Source organism: Macrosteles quadrilineatus, unplaced genomic scaffold (assembly GCF_028750875.1).
Source record: "Macrosteles quadrilineatus isolate MER2022 unplaced genomic scaffold, UCM_ALF_1.0 Scaffold_2__2_contigs__length_208266976, whole genome shotgun sequence".
NCBI classification, from domain to species: Eukaryota; Metazoa; Arthropoda; class Insecta; order Hemiptera; family Cicadellidae; genus Macrosteles; species Macrosteles quadrilineatus.
This window is the reverse complement of record NW_026542595.1, coordinates 73899372-73916662: the sequence shown is the minus strand read 5'-3', so window position 1 is coordinate 73916662 and position 17291 is coordinate 73899372. Positions and strand designations below refer to the sequence as shown.

The 17291-nt window shown below is 38.6% G+C and overlaps 2 protein-coding genes across 2 annotated transcripts; both read left to right on the top strand.

Moving 5' to 3' along the window:
* Window positions 1–665: 665 nt before the first annotated feature.
* On the top strand, window positions 666–1313 carry LOC128984429 (uncharacterized). Its single transcript, XM_054403749.1, has one exon. It carries the CDS (start codon window positions 666–668, stop codon window positions 1311–1313), a length of 648 nt encoding a protein of 215 aa, XP_054259724.1.
* A 348-nt stretch (window positions 1314–1661) lies between these two features.
* LOC128984428 (uncharacterized) lies at window positions 1662–7231 on the top strand. The gene is made up of 4 exons (XM_054403748.1): window positions 1662–1767; window positions 3138–3331; window positions 5520–5636; window positions 6020–7231. Exons 1-4 carry the CDS (start codon window positions 1662–1664, stop codon window positions 7229–7231), a joined length of 1629 nt encoding a protein of 542 aa, XP_054259723.1.
* Window positions 7232–17291: the final 10060 nt, after the last annotated feature.

The following is a 17291-nucleotide window of genomic DNA, read 5'->3' as shown; positions in this document are numbered from 1 at the left end:
GCGGAAAACGGCTCAGTAACCATTCCCCTTCAAAAGTGTCAGGAAAGAACGGCCAGGGCTACTGGCACATCAATAAGTACAGTGAAACGAATTAAACGGGAAAAAGCTGTAGTCGATTCTGGTGCAAGTACGTCGTTTGTGACACCTGATAAGAAAAGAAATAAAAAATGCTATATTACTGATCTAGACGATTTTGACCAAGCACTAGTGAGAAGAATCATACACAATTTCTACATCGACGAGAAAAGATGTCCAACTGTAGATGGAATTCGTTTAAAATTGGTAGAAAGTATAAATTTCCAAGGGAAAAACACTAGTGTACGGCAGATAATCAAGAAATTGGGATTTAAGTGGCAAAAAACCAAAAGTAATAGAAAAATCTTGATTGAGAAACCTGATATTGTCCAAAAGAGAATTGAATATTTACAAAAAATTAAAAAGTACAGGGAAGAAAAAAGACCTATAGTATATTTGGACGAAACTTACATTCTTTCGTCACACGTCCAAAATAAATCATGGAGCGACAATTCCATCCAAGGATATATGAAACAAATATCTAAAGGAGAAAGATTAATAATCATTCATGCTGGAGGGAAATGGGATTTATACCAAATGCTTTGTTGATGTGGAAATCATCTAAAACTACTGGTGATTATCATCACAATATGAATAAAGGAAATTATAAAAAATGGTTAGAAGAGCTGTTAATCCCTAATCTACCTGCGAACAGCGTGGTAGTTGTTGACAACGCCCCCTACCATAACACTGTTATTGAAAAAGTCCCTAATAGTGGATCTACAAAGCAGGAGATGAGAAATTGGCTGGACAAAATGAACATTGCTTATACCAATGACATGTTGAAACCAACACTTTACGCACTGATATGTCGAAACAAACCGGCTTATAAAAAGTATGAAATTGACGAAATATTGTCTAAGCATAATCATACCTGTTTGAGACTACCACCCTACCACCCAGACCTTAACCCGATTGAGAACATTTGGGCAATAGTGAAGGGTTGGGTTGCCAGTCGAAACACAACATACAAAATCGCCGACGTAAAAAAACTGTGTGAAGACAAATTTGGTTCCATGACAGAAAATGACTGGTTGCCACTTTGTCGTCATGTATTAAAAACTGAGGCCGATTACTGGGAATCCGACCACATTATGGATGAACGCATTGACCCAATAATTATTGCATTGGGTGGACCTGATAGTGAGGACGACGAAGATGCATACAACAGTGACAACCCTGACGAACCTGACTCCGACCTCTCTGGAATCGAAGGGATGGAATGTGATTCTGATTGAAGTTGAATGTAAGTTTTATTTTATTTTTTAATCCAACCATTATACTTATAATAGATATAGCCTATAAAAAACTTACATGGCTTGTTATCTATTTAAATTTTTCAGTGCGCGCTCAAATTTTGTATTCTTCAAGAAAATGATTCGGTGGCTTTAATTAATTACCTTACTAAACCAAGAGAATTGGTAAAATGTATTTTTCCACAGTAATTTCGGCATTTCATTTGTAATTGTTTACATTAAAAAATTATAGAAGGACTAGTGTCACTTTTTACTTCACAACAGTAATATTACTTTCCTTTCAATACTTTATATTAAAATATGTTAAAATTTAATACAATTTCTGTGATTATGCCACCACATTCGTCAGTCTTGCGTCAGTCACAGCCTTCAGACATAGCGGCGTCTATAGAGGTGGTTGTGTCTGCCCAGCGCCGTGATGTGCGCACAACCACGGGTGAAGGGTGCGGGGGGAAGGTGTAGTGTTTGTGTGAGTGGGGCTATGTTTATCGTACGGCTAGTACAACGTCGCGCGCCTACCATTCGTTGAGCGGGCGAGCAGACTCCTCCCAGTAATGACGTAGACCAAAGCTCAAGATATATCGCGACGACTGTACCTTGATAATAGTGTACCTTGGATCACCCTTCAGTTTATTGACAGGTGCTGCCATCTGTGCCCTAATAACTATAGTAGTTCAATGATCACCCACTAGAGTGCAGCAGGTGCCTAAGTTTGGTTGCTAAAGTGGTGTTGTTTTGAAGTGAGACATAAAATTAGTTTTCTAGTGCTAAAAGCAGTAAACTTTGTTTCCAAAACTTATTTTTTATCTCCAGTTATGAGTTAAGAAGACTTTAAAATCATAGTCCTGCAGAATCACAACTTAGTCGTGAGTATTTTGATATGTCATATTTCACGTTTGAACATAACCGGGAGTGTCTAAAACGCTGACAGACTGACTGACAATGTTATTACTCCATAAGACACATAAACGATGCCACAGGTTGCCACAAACGACCTACACCATTGAAATTTGAAATATGTGTTAGGAATACAATTATTTTTTCAACCGGTAAAACTACATGGAAAATGCAGAAAAATTATGTAAATTAAATGTCTATTATGTAATTCCTCTCAGAATGGGAGCCATTTTAAGTTTTTTCAGAAAAACATGTTTTTAGCTTTGTTTTTTGGAAAAAAATCTACAAAAAATTAAAATTTTTCCAAATATAACACCATTTTCAAAATCTATGTAAAATTTTAAATAAGATATAATATGTTTTGTTTTTCTGGTTGTTAAATAATTTGTAATGCAGCTCGAATTAATTTAAATATTTCGATTCGCAAGAAAATAGTAAAAACAAAAAGCTGCCTAGATCTAAATAACTGTATGACCTAGAGAGTGTCAAATGTTACAAAAACTTGATCATTTGACGAGGATTCTAACGATACCAAACAACCTTGGAAATGCATAGGGAAAGTGTGGATAGTCAAATGAATAATGTTGAAAAACACGGTTGACCTAAAATGCTTTCTCCCGTCTTTTATAAATTAATAGCTTATAGAATATTTTTTTGTAGAGATACATCTTCCTTTCTATCATAATATCTTATATCTGTTTCAATTAATTGTAGATTTCAATCTGAAAATATTAAAATTATCAGTGTTTGAAAATCTAATCTTGTTCTCTTTTCCCTATCAGTAGTGAATGCAGTTTTATTTACTGCATAGGAGAAAGCTAAGCCCTTATAAAAATAATTCACAAAATAAATTAAAACATGATTTCTACTTTCAGTTTGGTCAGTTTACCTGTTGTGGTTGTGTCTTAGCCATCATGGATTTCTCGTGTCAAGAATACGCAGAGATGCATTTTATCTACGGTTATTGTAATGGTAACGCACTTGCTGCAAGAAGAAAATACGAAGCCCGATACCCGGACCGACGAATCCCTAGCTCATCAGTCTTTACAAGATTGCATCAGCGGCTTGTGGAGAGTGGCACGGTTAAAAAAAACCCCTCTGAGGTAGGTCCTGTTTACATGATGTGGGCGTAGAAGAATTAGTCTTGGATATTGTTCGTGGCAATCCGGAAACTAGTACTAGAGAGGTCTCCAGAGAAATCGGAGTGTCTAATTGGAAAGTATGGGATATTTTACACAAAGATAAAATGCACCCCTTTCATTTTACTCCTGTACAAGCTTTGGAAGAAACTGATTTTGATCGTCGAGTTCAATTTTGCCGATAGCTGCTAAACAGTGACATGGAACAGTACAGTTTTTTTTTTTTAAGATTTTGTGGACCGACGAGGCTTTGTTCACGAGAGAAGGATCTTTTAACTGGTATAATATGCACCAATGGTCCGAAGAAAACCCAAGGGCGACAAAGGAACGGTCATTTCAAAGACGCTTTCGAGTAAATGTCTGGGCAGGTCTGCTTGGAGACCAACTGATAGGTCCCTTCATTTTTGAGGAAACGTTGAACGGTGACAGATAATTTGCATTTTCTACAGCACACTCTTCCGACTCTTTTAGATGAAGTTGATGTCGAGCAAAGAAATACAATTATATTTCAACATGATGGTGCTCCACCTCACTACACAAATGAAGTGAGGGATTGGCTAAGCCTGAACTACCCTACGTGGATTGGACGAGGTGGGTCGGTCGCTTGGCCCCCTAGGTCACCTGACCTCACCCCAATGGATTTTTTTGTTTGGGACTTTCTTAAAAAACGAAGTCTATTCTACGCCCATTCAGTCTGAACAAGACCTAAGAGTCAGAATAACAGCAGGTGTCGCAAAATTAAGACAAAAAACTTCTTTCAAAGTAACTGTTGGAGAAATGAGGAAAAGTTCAAGAATGTGCATTCGGAACGGCGGTAGGCAGTTTGAACATAAACTTTGATTATTTTGAAGTGGATGAAAAAGGTTTATTTAATCACGAGCGTTTGTTTTTCTTAAATAAAAAGTATTTTTTTTTGTGTGAAAAACTGTTATTTTTCTACAACACAAGATTTTAGTAATTTTCAGCTTAAAAACTGTCCATAATGACAAATAAAAGTTGTTTTGTTTTTTACATTGTTTTTTTCAACTGATAAAAAATTGTCTAAGTCTTAAACATAAACTTTGATGTTTTTGGAGTGAATAAAATTTTTTTTCGGAGCTCATTATGTTTCTTTGTTTTAATCAATAAATAATTTTGTTTAGTGTGAAAAACTTTGTAAAATACCAGAGAAAGCATTTTAGGTCAATCGTGTTTTTCAACATTATTCATTTGACTATCCACACTTTCCCTATGCATTTCCAAGGTTGTTTGGTATCGTTGGAATCCTTATTCAATGGGCAAGTTTTTGTAACATTTGACACTCTCTAGGTCATACCGTTTTTTAGGTCTAGGCAGCTTTTTGTTTTTACTACTTTCTTGCGAATCGAAATATTTAAATTCATCCGAGCTGCATTAAAATTATTTACCAACCAGAAAAACAAAACATATCATATCTTATTTAAAATTTTACATAGATTTTGAAAATGGTGTTATATTTGGAAAAATTTTAATTTTTTATAGATATTTTGCCAAAAAACAAAGCTAAAACATGTTTTTCTGAAAAAAAAACGTAAAATGGCTCCTATTCTGAGAGGAATTACATAATAGACATTTAATTTACATAATTTTTCTGCATTTTCCATGTAGTTTTACCGGTTGAAAATTTTCACACTACGTACCAAACACCATGTATATCTAAACAGTGTATCTTGGCCGGAAGTTCTTAAAAACGCACCTAAGAACTATTTATAAAAAGAGTGCCACAGACTGCCACAAACGCCTTACAGTATTGAAATTCAAAACCTGTGTTAGGAGAGTACATATTTATCTTCTATATAAGTCTGAAAAGTGTATCTTAACCGGGAGTTCTTAAAAACGAACCTAAGAACTATCCATAAAAAGAGTGCCACAGGTTGCCACAAATTACCAACGGTATTAAAATTTGAAATATGTGTTAGGAGTACAAATTGTTTATAATTGTGTTTTAAAACAATTGGACGAAAAAACAGAAGAATGTGGAATATAATGACCATAGTACATATGCCAGTCAAGTGTGGGATTTGTTGGATAGCGACAGCGAAGCGTCTTATCAACAAAAGTATGATTTACTTTCACAGCAATGGACACAGGAGTTTTAAAATTACTTTGACAAACATATAGACTCTGTTTTAAGAAAACTGCCAAGTGGGTTCTCATACAACACAAGAGGTATACCCCATACAGTGGGATGACAATCAACCCAGCAGAGAGCCTCAATGCTGTGTTAAAACGATTTTTGCACTGTAAAGAGGTAAAACTTCAAGTGCTCGCTTTATGCCTTTACCAGTTAGACCTTTTTTTTTATCAAAGAGAATGTATTAGAGGAATATGTGGACAAGGCGAGTACCAACTAAAGAACGAATATTTAGGAAAATTGTCTAGTGCAAATGTAATGCGTTTTCCTGAGAGCCATTTACCTTTGGATAAACTTCCATATGCTTTTTGTAATGAAGACATAAAATGCACATCAATCAATGAAACAGAAGAACCTTCACAAAGTTTGGACTTTCCAAACTACTTGTTATGCAAGGGAAAGTTCGTCACATCCCTCAGGAACAATCATTCATTGTATCTGCTGCAGACAATAAGTATTTGGTAATGTTAAACCCAAAGCCGAAACGCTCCGACCTCTAGGAGGGGGAGGTCCCGGCCCGACCATCGCCACGGGCAGCGGAGCAGTCTCCTCAGCCCGACCGACCGACCTCGCCGACGGTGGATCCCCAGCCGGCCATCGTCCCTCCGCTGGCCGCTTCACCTCCACGCCGAGTCAGGTTCGCTTCGCCGCCTCGGCGGCGGATCCAGATTTCTCCGCCCCGACCTCGCAACCGCCCTGCCTCTCCATCCCGTCCACGTCTTAACCTTTCCTCTGTGCCCCGTTCTCATCCTCGCCCCGCCTCCCCGCTCCGTCATCATCGCCGCCCCGCCTCTCCACCTCGTCCTCATCGCCGACCCGCCTCTCCACCTCGTCCTCATCGCTACCCCGCCTCTCTATCTCGTCTTCATCGCCACCCGCCTCTCCACCTCGTCCTCATCGCCGACCCGCCTCTCCACCTCGTCCTTATCGCCACCCCGCCTCTCTATCTCGTCTTCATCGCCACCCGCCTCTCCACCTCGTCCTCATCGCCACCCCGCCTCTCTATCTCGTCCTCATCGCCACCCCGTCCCTCTATCTCGTCCTCATCGCCACCCCGCCTCTCTATCTCGTCCTCATCGCCACCCGCCTCTCCACCTCGTCCTCATCGCCGACCCGCCTCTCCACCTCGTCCTCATCGCCACCCCGCCTCTCTATCTCGTCCTCATCGCCACCCCGCCTCTCTATCTCGTCCTCATCGCCACCCTGCCTCTCTATCTCGTCCTCATCGCCACCCCGCCTCTCTATCTCGTCTTCATCGCCACCCGCCTCTCCACCTCGTCTTCATCGCCGCCCTGCCTCTCCACCTCGTCGTCATCGCCGCCCCACCTCCCCGCCCTGTCATCCTCGCCGTCCCGCCTCTCCGCCCCTTCGTCGCTGCCGTCCCGTCTCTCCAGCCCGTCATCGACGCCGTCCCGCCTCACCACCCAGTCACCATCCTGGCCCCGCCGCACTGCATCGCCCACGTCTTGTTTTGCCGCCTCATCGCCTGCCCGAGCGTCACCGTCGCGACTCCCCTCCTCGCCGCCCACGTCTGGGAGGAGCACCAGCTGGAGCCGAAGCGGGCCGAGCGCGCCGCAGACCGTCCCCCATCATCTGGGAACCTGCTCGACCGAGTGGCCTGGCCCGAGACCCTGTTCGCCGGACGGAGCCTGAAGAGACGGTCACAGGGAACGCCCTTCCGCTGTCCCGGGCGGTCCTACTACGGCTGGTAGCCGACTACAACCAGCTCACACCGGAGCAGCGGCGCAACAAACGCTGGAGGATTATGCTGGGAGGCGACCGATACGTGCGACTGCGACCGAGCCAGGTGCTGCGAGTCGTCCGAGGCCGACTGCCGGAGCTGAGGCGACGCTTCCAGCAGCAAGGAACACAACAACTACATTGTTAGATATGATTAACCAGGAAATTTCTGAAAAGCAAGAGGAAATTAATTTTGAAAATGCGACTTTTGAAGAAGGATGTTTTAGTGGGATTCCAAAAGAAAAGTGGTCCACCAGTCCAATATGTTGGGAAAATTATTTCAAAAGATCGTGATGACTTTGAATATCAAATTCAGTTTTACAAACGTGTTGGAAACGGCAGTAAGTTTGTAAAAGAATCCGCTGAGGTGTTTGATGTAGTTGCAGAAGATAGTTTAGCGAAACTGCCAAACCCAGTAGAATTAAGTGGTTCAGCTAGAACTGAAGGACGGTTGTGGTTTCAGGTTGACTTTTCCAACTTTAACGTTAATAAATTAACTGTAACTTAAAATCGAACCAACTTGAAATGTAATTTTTTATAAAAAGCAGGCTTGATATATTTGTATGTCTAGTTTTATTTCTACTAAAATAAATACTGACACTTTTCTTTGCATAAACATGTCTTTAACCTAATTTATTTACCTCATAAGGTACACAACGTCAATGATCCAAGGTACACTAGGCTGTGATCAATGGTACGTGATGGTCTTGTACCATTGATCACTAATCAGTTAACTATAAATATATGTTTTATTCAAAATTGTTTAGCAATAAAATTATCAAATAAATATATAATTTACAGGAATGTCGGTTCTTCATAATGGAACTGTTTCTGTTGTTATATCTCTTAATCAACCTTTTAAAAAAAAATAAAATGTGAAAAGTGATCCAAGGTACATCAGTCTCCCCTAACATCAATAAAGGTCAACATTGATTTTGTATTTCTTGGACACTTTGTTCTGATTTTGTTGTTATTAGTTGTTCTTGATCCAACCTCAATTGATTTATCTGTGAATGAGTATCATATTTTTGTTTTTATATTTCGATATTAACTTTTTTAAGAGTTTGATTCTTCGGTTTCCGTAGTGGGTAGTCTACCACAGTTGCCTTAGAGAAATTGATTTCCAACATCTTATTGGCTTTTGAGGATGGTAGCCTTGCCCAGGTCACTGCTTGTGATCTGAGCAAGGCTTTTGATTGTGTTGATCATAAAATTTTGCTATAAAAGTTAGTTTACTATGGTATTTGTGGTATTCAACTTAAGTTTTTTGAATAATACCTGAGTGGTAGATACGTTGATGCAGGTGGTAATGTGTCAGATTGCTTGGAGGTTAAATCTGGCTTGCCACAGGGATCAGTTATTGGACCATTGCTGTTTATTTTAATCATAAATGACTTAGCTTTTAATGTGATTGATTCGTCCACTGTTATATTTGCCGATGATACAACTTTTTTAAGTATTCACCCAGATTCTGACTTGTTAAGATCAAAGGTAGAACATACTCTAGACAGAGCTAAAATGTGGTTTAGCTCAAACAGCCTTCTCTTGAACATTGACAAGACTCAGAATCTCTTCTGTACACTTAAATACAGGGTGATTGATATAAGTGTGCCAGCCGTTTTATTCGAAAACTATAAGAGATATCAAAAAAAGTTAAATGGTAAGTGCCTTGGATTTTTTATTAAAAAAATTATAGTCAAGTCAAAAAAAATATTTTAGCCGCCATTTTTCCAATATGGCCGCCAACTTTGATTTTTCTTATGGAACACCCTGTATTTTATGATGTATTCTGGTAGCAAAGGTAATTTTAAGACAATTTTATTCTTGTGATTTTTTTCATAAACCTAACCGTTTCAAAGATAATAATGGTTTAAGTTGTGAAATTTTGAATGGTTTTCGAGCAAAACAGCTGGCATGCTTGCTTCGAAACTCTTTCTCAAGCAGAAATTTCAAAACTTTAACCATTATTATCTTTAAAACGGTTAGGTTTATGAAAAAAATCACAAGAATAAAATCGTCTTAAAATTACTTTTTCTTTCGGAATACATCATAAAATACAGGGTATTCCGTAAGAAAAATCAAAGTTGGCGGCCATATTGAAAAAATGGCGGCTAAAATATTTTTTTTGACTTGACTATAATTTTTTAAATAAAAAATCCAAGGCACTTACCATTTAACTTTTTTTATATCTCTTATAGTTTTCGAATAAAACGGCTGGCACACTTATATCAATCACCCTGTATAGTCATCAAATCAATACAAATAACATCAAAATCCTTGGTATTGTAGTTGACAGTACGCTATCATGGGAGGCTCACATTGAATCTGTTTGTGTAAGATTGTCTAGAGTAATTTTTCTGCTTAAGTCCTTGATGAACATTGTACCTGATTCCTTACAATAGCTTATTTTGTATTTTTCCAGTCTGTGATAAGTTATGGCCTAATTCTCTGGGGAAATAGTTGTCATGCCAGTGAAGTTTTATTAATCCAAAAATAGGCTCTTAGAATAATAAATAAGGCGTATTTTACCGATCATTGTACACCCTTGTTTAGTAATAGTAAAATTTTGACTGTGATAAATCTGTATATATTTGTTTGTTTAGTACATGTAAAAAGAGATTATAGCATAGGTTCTTTAGTTTTCAGATCAGACTTACATGAACACAATACCAGAAACCAATCCTTACTTGAGTTACCATACACTAGGTTAAGTAAATGTAAAAGTGGCTTTAATATTGTTAGTCTTAAGTTGGTTAATAAGCTAGCTGAAAGCAGTAAATCCCTGGACAAAAAGTAATTAGAGTAAGGTTATATGACTGGCTGTGTAAAAATCCCTTTTATAGCCTTAGTGAATTTTACGATTTTAAAACTGTTAGCATTTAAACGTTGACTCTGATACTGTATAGCCTAATTTTTGTAATGTGTATCAAACCTTGACTTTGTCTATTGCATGATTGTAATGCTGAAGGACAATAAAAAACATTCTGATTCTGATTTGAGTATTATTTTGGATTATCATGGACTTCATTTCGGATTTTTGTTCTTCTAGGTCTTGGATTAAATCTTCACGGATTATGGTATCACGTTCGTTTATTTCTGATTTAAATGTTTCTTTCATTGTAATGAACTCTTTGGAATGTTGAATTTGAGTTATATGAATCTGATCCATTTCCTTACGCATGTTTTCTTGGTTAGTTTTAACAGAGGTGATTTTTTCTTTAAGGGAAATCTGGCACTGTTGAATCTCACGCTGAATTTCTGATTTTAAATTATCATTTTGCAATTTATTTAATAACTTTTTCTTGCTAAATTAATTTTTTACGACTGTGGGTCGGTAACTTAATGTCGAGCTCAACTTCAAAGCCACCATTAAAAAAAAAATCCCTTTGAAAATGCGGTAAGGGATTAGAATAGGTTTATAATGTATTTTCACTACTGAGTTTTTGGTAAACATATTAATAACATAAGGAGGATTAGGGTCGTACAGGTGAAAATTTATATTAAATTAAAGACGATTTCATAAATATTTTAGTTGCTAAGTTTATAAGTTGATAATGGTAAAGTATTATTGAAGTAAAAAAAGATTATAGTAAATATTCATGAATAAATTAATGAAAATAGATTAACTAATGTTTGTTACCCTATCAGTTAGCCATAATCTGTATAGCATATCCAGTTCCGCCACGGGGAGGCCAGGAAAAGTCGAAACAATATTTATAATTATTTATATAAACAGTAGAAGTATTTCAAGTAAAAGAATTGTGGTTAATATTTATTAATTTATTAATGAAAATCTATTAAGCTATGTTTGTTTCCCTTACAGTTAGCAATAAATTGTATGGCATATCATTCTCGTGGTGGTGACTGTTGCACGACATATCAACAGGTAGCGCGCACCCTCGGTTTGGTTGAGGATAAGAACGAGTACCACCAAGCGCTGAAGGAAGCAGCTCAATTCATGGTCGGCCCGAGGCTCCGCTATTTCTTTGTCATTCTTTGTAACATGGGAGCTCCTTCGGCCCTATTGTGAATGCTTTCCGTGATGTATTGTGCGAAGACCATTTGGAGCTGAATCCTCAAGATCACGAAGTTGCGTACAAGCTGGCTCTGATTGAGATCGATCGAAGCCTTCGACGTCAGGGATCCAGCTTGGCCGATCAAGGTCTCCCTACTTTAGATGACGACAAAGATGAGAATCGTCAGAGATCACTTGTAGATGAGTGGGAACAAACACTTGCCCACGACCAGAGGGCGGTATTCGATTATGTTCTGTCTATACTACAGGACCAAGTCGAAAGTCGGTCAACAAAATTGATCTTCCTTGACGGACCCGGAGGATACGGCAAGACCTTCCTAATACAAGTTATCCTCGCATACGTCCGTAGTCGTAACCAGGTCGCTATTGCTGTCGCTAGCTCCGGCATTGCCGCTGGTAATCTGCCTGGTGGCACGACAGCACATAGCATATTTCGGCTACCACTTATCTCGGCGATGGCGCTGGGTATTAGAATTTGACCAACGGGTCTCAGCGGGCAGAACTCATCAGAGCAGCCCAGCTCATAGTTTTTTTATTACGGCTCCGATGGCTCACCGGTACATTTTTGAAACCATCGACAGATCTCTGCGTGACCTCCTGAATTCACCTAAGCCATTCGGGAATAAGATCTTTATCTGCTGCGGAGATTTCCATCAGATCACACAAGTTGCTGCCAAGGCTCGTACTCCCTTATGCTGTTGTGAGTGATGATCTGTCACACTCTAAATACTCTTTTTGGACTTTTTTTTTAAGCCATTCTTAATAGCCATGACATCTTTAATAGCATCGAAGAAATTGATGTGTTTACCGACAACTGCGCAGCACAATTTAAAAGCGGGTACGTGATATCCAATTTATGCTTTTTAAAGGATGATTTGAATATGAAAGTGACATGGAATCACTTTGCTGCCAGTCATGGTAAGGGTGCGGTAGATGGTATAGGGGGCATCGTCAAAGGTAAAGTGTGGATCGCAGTAAAAAGTAGGAAGGCTCTTGTAAATTCTGCTAAGGACTTCTAATGATTGTGCTACAAAAGAATGCGTCAAAATAAATGTACTGTATATCCCAAAAGAGGAAGTAGAAGAAAACGAAGCCTTCTTAGATTTGAGATTTAGTAAGGCTATGGAAATTCCTGGGATACAGTCTTACCACTGCTTCCAGAGAGCAGACGAAACGCATGTATACGCTCAGAGATCATGTGTATCAAAGAAGGTAAAAATTCAATGACGATGTGGAAGAGGGAGACTGGGTTGCTGTGGTCTATGATGACTGGTATCCTGGTAGGTAACACTTAAGGGTTTTACATTGTTTAGTTAAAAAAATTAAATAGGCTGGCTAAAAGTAGAAAGTTTTTTTTTTCAAAAATATAAATATAGGCCTATAAACCTAAAATAAGTTAGTGACGTTTGTTGTTAAATAAAGCCTATTTCTGAAACACTTTGTAAAGTAAGAATTATAGTGTACTACATGTATTACAATTAATTAAGCCTAATTAATGCTAAATTGTTACAGGTGTTATCGAGAGACGAGATGAAAACTTTATGTCTGTAAATTTTATGCACAAAAGTGGCACTAAGTTTCTTTGGCCGACAGTGCCAGACATCCAGACTCTAAAGCCAAATGACATGTTGTGTAAAATAGATGTACCCCCATACCCTGTATCCAACAGACATTTTGGAATGGCGGAAGAGATAATGGACATGATCCAAGAACTTTATAAGGCATCAAAATAGATTTAAGAGAAAAATGTACAGGTTTTTTTTACAAAAAAGTATGTGATTAAAAAGTGGTTTTTACTTTTAAAAAACTTTTTTTTTAACCTATAATAAACTAATTAGTTATTACAATTAATCACATTAATTTGTTGTTAAGAAAATTGCATTATTTATGGCCTAGATCACCTGAGTAAGGGTACTCGTCCCATCCGTTACAAATTGGTGTCCCATCCGTTACATAGAAACATCATTTTTTGACAGAGAATGTCAAATGCAATAATAAAAACCCATGGATATTAGTAAACTATGCAATGTGATTAAAATATGGTATTTTTCATGTTGTGTTAAAGCCATGGACAGAGCTGGAATATTACCATTAAAGGTAAGACCTCAGACCTCACTTCCAAAATGTGTCCCATCCGTTACGCTTTTTCTAACTTATTCAGATCCTTTCCATATCTGTTTTCTCAAAAACGAAAAGCATATTGATTTAGATTAACAATTTCTGTAACCATTTATAAGGTAAGATTTCACTCTATGACAAGCATTTAGCTTATAAAGCTTTCTTTAGAGCAAAAAACACAGAGCGATTGTCCCATCCGTTACAAAAGAATGGCTGTACGGCCGACATTGCCTGTGTATCACTGTGTGCGTCATCTCTGTGGTCAAGTTTCCAAATCTTTTCTCTGTCCACCCCTCTTTGGATTTCTTGGTCCACTGCCTACTCTGACTTTCTCCTTCAAATAGGCAATGGAACAATAACATCTGTTCCATTTTGGGAAGGCCATGACTCTGTTACCCTGATCCCACTGTCCGGTGTGAAATATGTTACATCCTTTCCCGACTTAATTGATTTTGTGTTTCCTGCTTGTGAGCTACACCACACAGACAGAATTGCAGGCAGTTCCATTCTTTCAACCATTAACGCCAGTGTTCAGCAGATCAACAACACCTTTCTCTGTCTGACGGACGGCTTGGTTCATGAGATGAGGAGTGCAGATTCTGTGGACAAGGAGAACGACGGAGAACATTATCATATGGATGTAGACGTTCACTTGTTGAACCAGGCTACTGGCAAGGGTGTGCCAGACCATGTCCTGCGACTCAAGATTGGCTTCGTGTGTCTCGTCATGAGAAACTTGGAACATTGGCAGCGGACTCGTAAACGGCACCAAAGTGATCGTGACAGCAATAAGACCTCGTCTGATCACAGTGCGACTCCCTGGACAACACGATCCGATTTGTATTCCCCGGATTCTGTTTGTTTTCCCGTTCGTCGAGGGGTCACCGCTTCGTGCCCACCGTCTTCAGTTTCCTCTCATGCTGGCATATTCCATGACTGAAAAGACTTTTTGTATTAGGACTGACAGAAATTGATTTGAATGAAAGCGCACGAGATAAGCTTTATCTAAATGTTTGTTCCACAAAACTTTTGGAGACTTAAATCTTGCAATTTTCAAACCCAAGAAAGATCAATGGGATTTATGCTTATTTACATGCGTAAAAAAGCATAAGAAAGAAACGAAGACACCAAGATAGGAAGAAAGAACACGAGTCAAGAAGGAAGTTTTCATATAAATTGTATCTAAGAATTAATAACAAGAAATTAAGTGTTGGCAGACAAACATTTCATAACACCTTTGATTTGAAAGGTTGGACTGTAAACAATTGGCTGAAAGAACAAACAGAAACTGAAGATTCTCAAAATGCAGACAAACCAATAAGTATGTATGAAATGGAGGATGAAAATCTTTGCGAAAAAATAACAAAAAGAAGAGAAGTAGACATTTAAGACAATAGCAACTTATTGCTAAACAAAACAGCTTGAAAGAATATATTTTGTTATTACCGACAGTAGAGTCGCACTGTTGCCGAAAATCATCGACTAAACTTTATCTGGAGCCTTTATGGACATCAATAACTGTAATTTATGAGCACTACTCTAAAACAAGGTGCAAAGAAAAAATTTCGAACCTTTATCTAAATGTTTCTTCCACAAAACCTTTGAAGACTTAAATCTTGTAATTTTCAAACCCAAGAAAGATCAATGGGATTTATGCTTATTTACATGCGTAAAAAAACATAAGAAAGAAACGAAGACAACAAGATTTTGGCTCTCGGAAACATCCAAATAACACGCTACAATGTAACAGTTGTTAAGTGATCATTAGTGTTGTGTGATTGTGAAAATGCCTAGAGCAAGAGTGTCATGTACAACTAAACGTAAACCTAAATTCAGAGGTAACTAGTTTAAATCTAAGGGTAATTGCTAGGTTAGATGGTGATTTGCAAGTTACTCCCAGGCCTAGGTTAGATGGTGATTTGCAAATAAGTCCTAGGCCTACCTCAGAAAATACTTCTTCTCAGAGTTCTTCTTCAAAGAAACTGTCTATGGTTGCTATGATAAAAAATATAAGGCAGAAGGTGAAGGGCATGTCATATTTGACTTAGGCGTACTAAATCAAAGCATAAAAACATTTGTAACTTGCGATGCTGAAGATTGTATCGAACTTAGTATTATGGAAACTGGTAGATATGATTTGGCGGTAATTATTTATATTAAGTGCAAACTTTGTTTACAATCTACTAAATTCTACAACTCACCACTCAATACATAAACTAACAAGTATGACTTGAATTTAATGTTTGTTTATGCCATCAGATCTATTGGGCGTGGGCTTGGAGCGGCTAAAACATTTTGTCCGCTTATGAACTTACCTGCACCACCAGAAAATTTTACACTTACATAAAGCTACTAAATTACGCAGTAGAAAGCTGTGCTAATGACAGCATGATAAGATCTACCAATGAAGCTGTACTGCAGAACATTGATGGTGATCCTAATACAGACCTGGCCGTATGTCTGGATGAGTCGTGACAGAGAAGGGGCCACTTGTCTCTGGATGGGTCGTGGCAGAGAAGGGGCCACTTGTCTCTGGATGGGTCGTGGCAGAGAAGGGGCCACTTGTCTCTGGATGGGTCGTGGCAGAGAAGGGGCCACTTGTCTCTGGATGGGTCGTGGCAGAGAAGGGGCCACTTGTCACTGAATGGCTTTGTCAGTGTAGCCTCATTTGACGCTGGCAAAGTATTGGATATAGCTGTCCAAATATTGCCGAACTTGTACAGAACCGGTAGCTAAGGATAAAAATAATATTCCAGCTCATATGTGTACTAAAAACTATAAAGGTTGTAGTGGATGGATTGCTGTCGCGGGTGCGGTACAAGTTTTTGAGAGCTCAATCGACCGAGGAGTTATATGTATAACATTCATACATTCAGGTTGTGAATAAGACTTGCTTAAAACAAATGTTCAACCGGTGTGGTGAACCTAGGTATCAAATATTTCTTCTGTTAACAGTTTCCAGATTGTAAAAACTGTAAGAAGCAAAAACAAAATAAATTCCTATAGTAACTTTTAAAATGCATATATTCTAAAGGACCTGCGTTTTACCCAGTAATACTAATTATAGTTCGAAAAATGTCTGCCATGGTTAATTTTGCCTCCATTACTTCACAAAATAAAACAATGCTGTAATTTTTAAGTATGCTTAAGGCCCATGTCATACGAGCGCTATTGCCGTCGCGCAGATGCCGTCGAGATAACGCCGGAAAAAGTGCATGTCATACGTGGCGGCAAATGCGTCGCGTTGATGCCGTCCCGCCAACGCCAGGTGCCTGTCATACGTAGCGTCTTCCGGGCGCATTTTCCGTCGCGGCATTTATGTTATTACCAAGATGGACACCATCCAGTTAGGTTGTGTAAGCTTTTTGCACATTTTAGATACTTATGAAGAGTTTCATCGGAAGAATCACAGACGATGGGGAACCCATCCTGTGCTCTCTTCTCGTTTGTCGACAGGACAGTTTCATCTGATGTTCCAGGAACACAGGAGGTATGAAGATAAATTCTTTAGTTATTATCGAATGTCGGTTGCTTCTTTTGACGAACTCCTTAGTGCCGTGTGTGAGAAAATAAGAAAGACAGACACAGTGATGAAGAGGAGTATAGAACCTGCAGAGAGACTGGTAATAACATTAAGGTAACTATGTTAATCTTACTAATATTATGTGAAAGTTTGTGTGTTTGTTTGTGTGTTTGAAGTTTAATCACGCATAAACCACTGGACGGATTGGACTGAAATTTGGCATGGTGATAGCTTACATTCCCGATTAACATATAGGCATATTCTTATTTCAAAAATCCTTTTGGGCTCCGCCCCAGTGGCTCTGCAGTTTCAAATGTTAACCTTATGAGTATTCATATTTAAAGGAAATTAAAGA

What these genes read in the sequence shown, in the direction of transcription:
- LOC128984429 (XM_054403749.1), top strand. Translation starts at nt 666, where the DNA reads ATGAATAAAGGAAATTATAAAAAATGGTTAGAAGAGCTGTTAATCCCT.
- LOC128984428 (XM_054403748.1), top strand. Translation starts at nt 1,662, where the DNA reads ATGCCACCACATTCGTCAGTCTTGCGTCAGTCACAGCCTTCAGACATA. An exon ending in TGATGTGCGCACAACCACGG is followed by an intron (nt 1,768 to 3,137) that starts GTGAAGGGTGCG and finishes GTTGTGTCTTAG; the next exon opens with CCATCATGGATTTCTCGTGT. An exon ending in TTAAAAAAAACCCCTCTGAG is followed by an intron (nt 3,332 to 5,519) that starts GTAGGTCCTGTT and finishes CTCTGTTTTAAG; the next exon opens with AAAACTGCCAAGTGGGTTCT.